The sequence below is a fragment of the Saimiri boliviensis genome, chromosome 13 (genome assembly GCF_048565385.1).
Source record: "Saimiri boliviensis isolate mSaiBol1 chromosome 13, mSaiBol1.pri, whole genome shotgun sequence".
NCBI classification, from domain to species: domain Eukaryota; kingdom Metazoa; phylum Chordata; class Mammalia; order Primates; family Cebidae; genus Saimiri; species Saimiri boliviensis.
In genome coordinates this window covers 93,311,396-93,322,792 of record NC_133461.1, presented here as the reverse complement: position 1 = coordinate 93,322,792, position 11,397 = coordinate 93,311,396, and the positions used below count along the sequence as shown (strand labels likewise).

At 36.2% G+C, this 11,397-nt stretch overlaps 1 protein-coding gene across 22 annotated transcripts in view; it reads right to left on the bottom strand.

Moving 5' to 3' along the window:
* Positions 1–6,834: 6,834 nt before the first annotated feature.
* PCM1 (pericentriolar material 1) overlaps positions 6,835–11,397 on the bottom strand; it is a 124,651-nt gene continuing 120,088 nt past the window's right edge. For all 22 annotated transcript variants that reach the window (XM_074383979.1, XM_074383980.1, XM_074383981.1 and 19 more), the window contains 3 exons: positions 10,265–10,357; positions 10,060–10,174; positions 6,835–8,722 (listed from right to left, as the gene is read on the bottom strand). In XM_074383979.1, the coding sequence (XP_074240080.1) occupies positions 8,697–8,722; positions 10,060–10,174; positions 10,265–10,357 (234 nt within the window). In that variant the 3' untranslated portion in view covers positions 6,835–8,696. The remainder of the gene's footprint in view (positions 8,723–10,059; positions 10,175–10,264; positions 10,358–11,397) is intronic.

Sequence of the window (11,397 nt, the reverse complement as noted above, 5' to 3'; positions counted from 1 at the left end):
GGTTTGTGAAAACTGAAATTGAAAATGCAAAACATAGCCAAAAAGTCTGTGGAAGAACAAAGTTAGAGGACTTATGTTTCTTTTCTTTGTTTTTGGTGAGCAAGATGAAGAGAAACTTAGAACAGCTCAGAGGAGACTTTTTTTTTCCTATATCCCAAGTCATCAAGCCAAGGACTCAGATTTCTTAATTCAAGACTTACTATAAAGCTATTGTTGTCGAGACAGTGTCATACTAATGTAAAAATAGACATATAAATCAACAGAGCATAATAGAAACTCCAGACATAGAGCCACACATGTATGGTCAATTGATTTCCACAAAGGTGACAAGACAATAGGAAAAGTCCTTTCAACAAATGAGGGTATGCGATGTCCATATAGGAGAAAAAACGTGATCCTTATCTCACACCATACCAAAACAAACAAACAAAAAACTGCATTAAATAGATGATAGACCTTAAATATGTAGGACAAAGTATTATCCATGTATTTTATATATATAAAGAATTCTTAGAACTTAAGATACTGTTAGGATTTCTAGAAATTAAATTGCTATGCCAAAGACTGTATCTTGAACTTTTTAGTGCATAGTGCTGAAGTACAGGTGGCATCCATTTTTATGGACCTTTTAGTGGGAAATTAGTCAAGGGTCTCTTTCTAGAAACCCTTAAGAGCTATTCTTAAATTGGACTAAAAGCCCAGTCTTTTTGGAAGGGTTTCCAATGATTACTTTAAAATCTATTCTTGTATCTATCATTGAATTCACTGCATTTTAAATTTAAATTCCATCTTAATTTCATATAACATCAATCAACTAATATGACTTACCTATTAGCAGACTTGAATAGATAAGTATATATTTGCATTTTCCTCAGCTGAAACTTTATCGGAAAGTACTATTATAAGAATATTCCACTGTTCATGTTAAAATTGTTGAAGTGGAGAAGAATCCATTTGCCATAGTTGAGTAAGATGTCCAATCCTTCTAAATAAAATGTACTGAAGACTTTGAAAACCTTCTACATTCCAGGAACTGCTTAAAGATGAGAAATATTGCAGTGAACAAAGCAGAGAAAAATTCCTACCTTTAAAGAGCTTACATTCTAACTGAGGGGGTGGAGAAAGACATAAAATAAGTAAAATATATATTGTTAACTGTTGATAATTAATATGGAGAAAGATAAGCCGAGGGCAAGAAGATAGAAATAAATTGTGGGGAGATGCAATTTTAGGTTGGATACCTAGAGATGTCACTAAATATGTGCCATAAAAATATCTGAGGAAAGAACATTCTAGATAGAGGTTAACAATAAATGCAAAGGGCCCTGCATGCCATGATGCCTGGCATGTTGAACAGCAAAGAGGTCAGTGTAACTGAAGCTGAGGGAAAATGAGAAAGAGGTAGAGAATTGTCCTGTAGGGCCTTCTGAAGGCATTTTTTGCTTTTATTTACAATAAAATAGGAAGCTACTTGTATCATCTGAATAGTATCACTCTGGTTGCTGTGCTAAGACTATATTACAGAAAGTCAAGGAAGTGAGGGGTCTGGCCATTAGGAGGCAGGAATCAAAGCCAGAGATAAGAATGGCTTGAATAAAGACTGCAGGTAGTGGAAGGAGTAGTGAAAACTAGCTAAATTCTACTTAAAATTTAAAGGTAGAGCTGCAGGGTTGGATGAAGGGTTTGAGAGAAAGAGCTGAGCCACAGACAATGTCAAAGGATTTGTCCTAAGAAAGTAGAAGGATGGAATTGCCACTTATTAAGATGAGAAGACTGGAACAATCAGATGTCAGGCAACCAACAGCTCAGTTTTAAACACACTTCACATATCCAGTGTCTATGTAAACCTTAACATACTTCCATATGAATTTTTTAAATCTTACCATAAAGAAATACTCTAATGCCAAGAGTGGAAGACTAACTTAAAATATCATTTAGTTATTTACATTTAATTAAGGTTGGAGAATGAACTACAGTAACTGACTTTAGTTTTTCAAAGCCTGTAAGTGGGAAGAAAAACAGTTTATAGTAGTACCCTTTTTCTGTATTGTTGATTAAGTAACATGCCCCAAGAAGACTTAAGGAACAGTAAGAAGTCCCTGTTTTTTAAATTTTTTGTTTGTTTGTTTGTTTAGGCTGTGCCACTATGAAAAGTCCAGAAGTCTCCCAAGTCCCAGAAAATTGACCAAATTTGGGGTCACCTGAATCCTTGTAATTTAATCCCAATTCTGTTACAAAATAGATAGGTTTTTTCACTTTCTTATTCACTGGGACTTCGGTAAACATTGATAATTATTTGTATAAATGCTCATTCACTAATTTCCATTTTTAATTCTTTTTGTATGTCTTTGACAAAACTAAAAGCATCCTTGGATCTAGGATAATTTTTCCTTCATTTCAGAAAGGAAAATGAAGAATAGAGAGGGTTAAACAACATTAGCAGTATCTTTTGGTGGTGTTTTTGCATTGTACATTTCCAAATGTCATAGAAATCCTATCTCTTTGTTGCTTTATTATATTGCCTGGTAAGGAAGTTTAAGTTAAAACCAAAAGTATCCTAACATATATCTAATGTATATATGACTGCTAATATGGATAGAAGAAAAAAATTGAACTATATGTTACATGAATTGAACTTTTGAATCCTGATAAGCCCTGGAAGAGTATGGAACTTTTCTACATAAAAAATCTAGACCACTGAAACTACCAGCTATGCTTCAGAATTATATGAAATACAGAATACCTATGTATATACACATACATACACATATGTATATACACACATATGTGTATACATAGGTATTCTGTATTTCATATATATATGGCTAGAAAACCTTCACCACCTGAAATATGCCTTATTTTTTTAAGTTATTCAGGTAAATTCAATGGAATTTAATAGACCACAAAAATGGGTTATTAGTAATTTACTGAATAAGTGTAATTATATTTGACAACTGGTGGTGATGAAATATAAAGAAAGGTAGGGAGGGGGGAAAAAGAGGTATTCTTATATAATGTAAGGTAAATTTGAAAATCGTAAGCCAAAGAGCTACTTGAAATAATTTTGTAACTTAAAATTCATTATCTATATCTTAAATATTCTGGGGGATGTAGGGGTTACTGAGGGAAAAGAAAGACGGGAGATGGCAAAACTGACACTGGGGAGAAACCCCATGTTTGAGATCCATTATAATGAAGGCCCCTTACTCTCTGCCTCCTAAGAAAACAAAAATTTTCACAAAAAGTAGCCAGAACATGTTCACGTGGAAGCAACTGTGGGTTCTGGTGGACAATGAGTGTTTAAAACTCTGCCCTGGAAACTGATTTAATAATATGTTGGTTAGAACACTGAAAAGAAAGTAAAACCTCACTATAGGTTGAGCATCCCAGAAATGCTCCAAAATCCAAAACCTTTTGAGTGCTGACATGACACTCGAAGGAAATGCTCACTGGAGCATTTTGAACTCTAGTTGAGATGCTGAACCAGTATACTGTAAATGTTGCAAAATCTGAAGGAAAAAAAAAATCCCGAATCCAGAACTTAACTCATACTCGGTTGTCTGCTTTTTTCTCCAACAAAGACAATTTGTATAGCACTTATAACATTTTTATAAGCATTATTTCATTAGAGTAACCTATACCCATTTTAAGCCTAGGGAAATAATGTAACTGTGAGACAATAGCTGATAGTCACACCAGTGGGTGAAAATTTTGTAAACACCAATGGAGATGGGTAACTCTAAATTTGTATCCACAGCGTCACTAAAAGTGATGCTTAACACAAATGTTGAAAACTACTAGTGTGAGATGACATAGCTCTTTGTATCTTTCAAAGCTTTTTTTGGTGATCTGATCCATACAAAAGCCACAGGCAGGAAGCTATACCCTGGAGATGCAGTTTATTAAAGGTGAGGATTCCATGCAAAACAGTATTTCCAACTATATGATTTGTTTTAAAATTAATCACATGTGGGCCGGATGCAGTGGCTCATGCCTGTAATCCCAGCACTTTGGGAGGCCGAGGTGGGTGGATCACTGAATCTCCAGAGTTCAAGACCAGCCTGGCCAACATGGTGAAACCCTGTCTGTATTTAAAAATGCAAAAACTAGCCAGGCGTGGTGGCAAGCTCCTGTATTCCCAGCTACTCAGGAGACTGAGGCAGGAAGAACTGCTTGAACCCAGGAGGTGGAAGTTGCAGTGAGCTGAGATCACGCCATTGCACTCCAGCCTGGGCTACACAGCGAGACTGTCTGGGTTTGGGGCAATTAATCACACGTGATTTGTTACACCTACATAAGGGGGTAGACAACTAACTACACTTCGGAAAAGTCTTAAGGCAAAAACTACATTTAGTTTGTAAAAGTGATATAACAGAACTCAGTTGCATAGAAACTTCATACTGTGATTAGTTTTTAAAACAAACAAATCAAGAGCTCTCTAAATTGCTGGCCCAACATTTATTTTGTTATGGATATTTCTAAATCTGAAAACAGGAAATGAACTGATAAAATAATCAGAAGCATACATACACACTTACACATTTATAGGTTTAATGTTCATCCAAAATGCTTGGCAATAGAACTCTTGGATTTTTTGAATTTCTAATTTCTGAATATTTATATTTACTGGTTGAGCAACCCAAATGTGAAAATCCAAAATCCCAGACACCTCAATGAGTATTTCCTTTGAGGGTCATGTTAGCCCTTCAAAGTTTTGGATTTTGGAGCATTTCCAACTGTGGATACTGAATCTGTGTGTGTACATGTGGGCGCGTCTATGTGTGCATCAAAGTCATTTGTAGGCACAGAGCTCCCTTCTCTTCCTTAATTTTCAGAAAATGAGCCAGCCAGTGATACCAGTGAATCTGAGGAAGAAAGCAGACATGTAAAGACAGAGATTGTAAGAGTAACAATTAGAGTTACACAAGAACAACAAGAAATGCTAGCTCTTACAGTCAAGGCCACCTGGAACATGTATTTGTATAGTAAAATAAGTAAAATCTAGAGTCAATCTCCTTTTGAAAGATGAGCTAATTAAGTTGGACAAGAAACAAATCAGTCTATTTTTGACTAAATTTAAGAATATTCTCTCTTTAGCATACATGTTATTCATGGTTTTTATTTGCTATGTTTTATGATGCTGTGACATCTTAAAATGGTTGCTAATCAGAGGAGCCACCCTATTCAGGGCTCTTTCAAATATATACCAACCCATCCCAAGTCTATAGCCCCAACCACCCTCCTTTTCTAATTCTTGAACACCAAGCCACTGTTTCTCATCCTAGAAAATCACATACCATCCATCTACCCAAATGCCCACCAGTATTATACAAACTAGCCAATCTTAAACCATTTACCCCACCTGGCCTTTCCTGCAGAAACCTCAATGAAGGATCTAACTAGTCTTGCCCCTTATCCCTGTCATATGCCACCTGACTACAATCTAGTGCTTTCCCCATGACTGTATGCAGGGGTCCCCAAACTTTTTACACAGGGGGTCAGTTCACTGTCCCTCAGACCGTTGGAGGGCCAGACTATGCATGGTGTGACACCCTTCACAGCCAGCGCTGCTGCCTCCACTATCCCAGACAGCGGTATACAGTGTCACAGGCCCAGCACCGCCTCCAGTGCTGCACACAGGGATGGCGGTGATCAGCCTGTGACACTGTGTATACAGCGTCCTGGACATCTGCAGCAGCGGTGGGCCTCTTCTGTGGGAAGCCCACTGCTGCATGTTTTCCCTATTATAAGACACCTCCTAAAAATAAGACAGCCCCCGTCTTTTGGGGGTAAAATTAATATAAGACAGGGTCTTATAATAGGGAAAACACGGTGTGTAGTAACGTGGGGGGAGACTTTTGGGCAAAGGGAGGTTATAGGGGCCATTATGTTGTTGCACATTTGGGGGAGTATGGGGGCCACTGTACTATGTAGTAATGGTTATTGCCTTTCTTCCTACTTCTGCTGTTATTTCACACTGCTTCCGGTGGTGTGGGGCGCTGCAGCCGCAGACCGGATGTGCGTCATATGACGTGCTTCCGGAGCCCTGACGCGTGTATCCCTCATCACCGGAATTAGTACTGTATGTGAGTGACGCCGCGCTTGGCGGCCACCAATGAAAGAGGTGCCCCTTCCTGAAGTGCGGTGGGGGCCGGATAAATGGCCTCAGGGGGCCGCAGTCTGCGGACCCCTGCTGTATGTAACATGTAGTCTTTTTTCTTTTTCTTTGAGACAGTCTCGCTCTATCACTCAGGCTGCAGTGCAGTGGTGCAATCTTGACTCACTGCAACCTCTGCCTCCTGGGTTCAAGCGATTCTCCTGCCTCAGCCTCCTGAGTGGCTGGGATTACAGGCGTGTTCCACCACACCCAGCTAATTTTTGTATTTTTTATTAGAGACGGGGTTTTGCCATGTTGGCCAGGCTGATCTTTAACTCCTGACCTGAGGTGATCCACCTGCCTCAGCCTCCCAAAGTGCTGGGATTACAGGCGTGAGCCACCGCACTGGTGGTAACCCACTCTCTAAGGCCTGTTAAGTATAATAAACATATTTCTTTCAAGTTTATTCTTCCTTTGGCCAGTGACTTCTATCATACCATTATTCAACATATATATTCTTAGAACAGTATATAAAATATCCATGATTGAGAATAGAGCAACTGTTCATTGTAAAAACAAAAAATCTCAAGTTACATCAGCTTTCCGGCTGATACATCATTTTTCATGTTCTGTCTTTTTTGTTTTGTTTTACATTTAAAACTGTCAAGCTGCAATTGTGGAATAAATTCTAAAACATAAATGAGTATGTGAATTATAAAAGAAAATACAATTCAGGGTTGTATACAGGATATATATTTATTAACAGTGAAAAAGCATTTACCCAAAGTGAATGTTATAAAATACAAAGAGTACCTCCACAGTCTGGCCAGATCACTAGTTTAGGCATTATCTCAATCTGCATAACGTTTTCTCTCACTCATTTTGACTTTTTCTCCCTCTATCTCTAACCAAAATTTTTAATTTCAAAATTAGAATAGAAATATTTAATGCCTAATCCTTCAGCAATAGTTCCTAGAGAAAACAGATTAAATAAATATATCTGCTCTCAAACCCTATGTATTTTAAAACTAAATTATCTACTAAAATAGAAAAAAACAGTCGACTTAGATAATAGCAGCTATAACACAAGTCAAATAAGCAATTTTGATAAGGTTTTTAAGTACTATAGTAATAACGAAGATATAAATACAATTTCTAGTTTACCTTTAAGATGCATGCAGAGAGAGAGACAGCCACAGTATGTAAGGCTTGGCTTGAGTACCATAACAAAGTTTTTAGCCTTTCTGCTTAAACTCTAGAAGATACAGAATTTGACTATTCCAATTTACCTGAAGTTAGACCACTTGGTAAGAATTCCTAATTCTCAATTGGTAATTTTCTGAATAGGTTTTATTCAAGTTTATATATTGTCTTCCATAATATAAGTAGCAGTACAGTAAATATCCTTGTAGGGAAATCCTCATTTAATACTCCTTGATTGGACTTTATACTGAGGTATACAGCAAGTAACAGTTTTAAAGGAATACTCAACAAGTTCTTTTTTTATGGGGTATTTCAGTTGTTAACAAAGTTAAAATACTTATTGGAACAAATTCATATTTAAGGAAGAATCTGTAAGGTTGACTTACTCATTGTTAACTGGCTTTTTAAAGCCTTACTGGGTATATGGACAATTTGGGATAAAAAGTAAATCATCTTTCAAAAGCTGATTTACTTAAAGTCATAGAAATTTTCAGTACTTTATGTGGAAATCTGCTTCTCCCTCACTTCACAAAAAAGCAGCTACTATGCTTTGGTCTTAAATTACCATCTCAAAAGGCAAGTTTATCTGAAGGCATATAGATTCTTTCTATTATATAAATTTTGTTCTATTTATCACCACTTTAAAAAGTTAAGTTTTTCATTTAAAAACCACAATGTTACTTCTCTGTGCAGAGATCTCTCAATTACATAAAGCTTATTTTTTTTTACTTTCAGACAGAGGTAAATCCTTTCAGACAGGATAAATCCTAACAGATAATGATGTAGTAAGTTTTAGATACTGAGAACCTATGTTCTAAACTTACTATCCAATTTCAATGGATTAATATATATTCTATAATAACTTTGTAAGTATCTGCCCTATTCTTGCACAGGAATAGGACTTGCAGTTACCTAAAAGAACATCAGACCCAACAGCAGCAGCACTGGCACTGTTTGGAAGACTGGCCTAATGGATGGGCTTTATAATAAATAATGCATTTCTCTAACTCTTAACCATTGCTCTTCCCTGAGCAGCCTTAAGTTATATAAAACATTGACTTGCTGTATAGAATTCAACATAATTTCCAAAAAAGATACTTTATAGATAAGTCCCAACTTTATTTAAAACTACAGTTTTAAATTTGTTACCAAATGTCACAATGGGGAAGAAAAGACCCCCCTCCCCTCCAAAGAAAATCCACAGTATATCAAGGCTTAAATTTGTCCAGAATTGAGTTACTGATGTTTTTAATAACCATGGGCAAAAATTACCACACCTATCAAAAATGCAGTGTCAAACTAATTTACATTTTTATACAGATCAAAACAGATGTTTATTTAGTATTGTTTTCATATATGCACTGACTATTTAGAGAGATGAGCCTCTGAAGACATCTCATATACTCTGGGCTCCCACCGTTTCTGAAAAACAGAATAATAATTAATGCTTTATAAATTACTTATTGAATTACTAGAATTTAACATTGTTCTCTGCCATTAAAGCTTTTACTTTTAATATAAGGTTATTATGAAGGAAATCCTAATTTAACTTGCTAATACAATCCCCTAAGAGCACGCAGTGAAAAAGAGTAGGTGAGGTTCCTGATTCAATATGGCAGATTGAGCAGCTACTTCCTATCTCTCTAAAAACACCCCACTAGGAAAAAAAAAAGAAAAGAAAAGAACTATAGAATAGAATAAATCTAGATCAACAAAAGAAGACTGGTTGTGAGGAAACAGAATAGAGACTATGAACAAATGACCAGAATGCTTAAAGCAGATGGAAGCATACCCAAAGAGAGTGGAGGAAGCTGCAGCTCAAATACTTACAACAGGATGCAGCTGAGATGGGTACCATAGTCTAACAGGTAGAAATGGGCTGAAAACTGAGAAATTAACTGAAGGTTTGTTATGTGAATGCTCCATCCTTATCCTCACTCCATTTCCAGGAAAAACAAACACAATAAAATATCACATGATTTTCATCAACTGATGAACTGATGGAGAGTAACAAAAAGAAATTGACCCTGATACAAGAAACACTGGCTCAAGAGCTGTGCTATTAGACTCCTACAGAAAGAAATCTGAGACTATTGCTTGGCTCCACAAAGAATGATATTTACAAAGAAACATCCTCAGAGAAAGTGTAGAACATTAAATTATATAAGTGTATTTACTTTAATAACTTTAGTAATGTAAGAATATGGGCAAAACTGAACAGAGAACCTAGAAGAAAGCAGAGGAGCAGCAGCAGAGGAATAATGACCAAACTTGATGGAACAAGAAAATGCACATATACTTAACCAAAATACAAAGTAAAAAGTAGAACAACTAAAAATGATCTGAACACTGAGAGAAAAAGGAGAGGTAAGCGTAGATACACACTTGCCATCAGGTAGACAAGAGGTATTATCTGTATCTTAAACATTAAGAATCATAAAATATAATATTTAGAGTTACAGTCTCCTAAAGACCTAAAAATCAGTACCAAAAAGTGAGTTTTTGCTATTTATAGTATTTTTGTACCTTTCTCAAACCATGTGCATGTATATATGTTAAAACTAAAGATTTTAAGAATAGAAAAAATCCGACAATACTGTTTCATAAACAGCTGAACTAAAATGTATATAGAATTATGCTATCTCTCCAGTATTTGGCTTAAATCTCCCAGGAAATAGTGGCATATTTAAAAAATAAAACACAATAGCAGTATAAAGACAATGATTTTCAATATAGTAATTTAAACTGGTAACTCTTACCGGGTTCTTTTAGTGTCTGAGAATTTCCAGCTAATTCTTCAGTATGCATTTCACATATTTCACCAGATAAGTGGTTTTTCTGTTCTTCTTCTACCATTTTCTTCCTGAGATCTGCCTTTGGAATGAAAATTGAAAATACCAATCATTCTTCATGTTGACAATATTTGTTATATAAAGACAAGTTTAATTAAAGACAGCCAAATACCTCTGAATATATTGTCAGTTTCAGTGGTAAATCTTCAACTTTCACAAAATCTTCTTCATCAGACTTTTGACTTATATTACCAGATTCTGCTTCCTGTAAGATAAATTTAAAGAAAAAAAATATACTCTAGATCTAAACCAAAGTCATCCATGTGAAGAAAAAAAATGAATTATCAGTAATTCTATCATATTTGGTTTTCTTCTATATTTAGCTCTGTGAATAATTCAGAAATACGGAGTTCACAGGAAAAGCTACACATCACATCTGTGTACATACTGTCAAGCTTTCTGTTACCATTTTGTCAGTTTAAAAAAAAAAAAAAAAAAGCCGGGCGCGGTGGCTCAAGCCTGTAATCCCAGCACTTTGGGAGGCTGAGGCGGGTGGATCACGAGGTCGAGAGATCGAGACCATCCTGGTCAACATGGTGAAACCCCGTCTCTACTAAAGATACAAAAAATTAGCTGGGCATGGTGGCACGTGCCTGTAATCCCAGCTACTCAGGAGGCTGAGGCAGGAGAATTGCCTGAGCCCAGGAGGCGGAGGTTGGGGTGAGCCGAGATCGCGCCATTGCACTCCAGCCTGGGTAACAAGAGCGAAACTCCGTCTCAAAAAAAAAAAAAAAAAAAAAAAAGGCAGGCCAGTTTATACATGCTGAAGAAATAGTACTTACAGCACCAAGACTAAAAACGTTAGGAAGACAACTCGTTTCTTATGTTTACTGAACACATGAGAGCTGTATCCAGCAGAATGTAAGTAACCATTTACAAATTTTTCCATTTAACAACTCTGATGAGGCTCAATTAGAAAACTGTCATGAATTTAGTAACTCTCTTTTATGATCACCTCAAACTGTGTTTTTCCTGAACTTTTTCCTCCTATTGTTTATCCAAGTAGAAGTCTTAGGTTTTTCTTCTTGCAGTATTTCTCACTCACCCTACGTTTGTTCACCTCATATTTCATACTTAGAGTAGGAGCCTTGTATCTTGACAATATATCCTATAGTCATCAGATTAATCTTCACAGCCCATAACTTTGACCATTTCACTTCCTTACACAAAAACATTCAGTAGGATCCCGGACTAAAATTTAAATTCAAGAGCTTTTATAATCTACTTTTGACTGAATTTCAATGA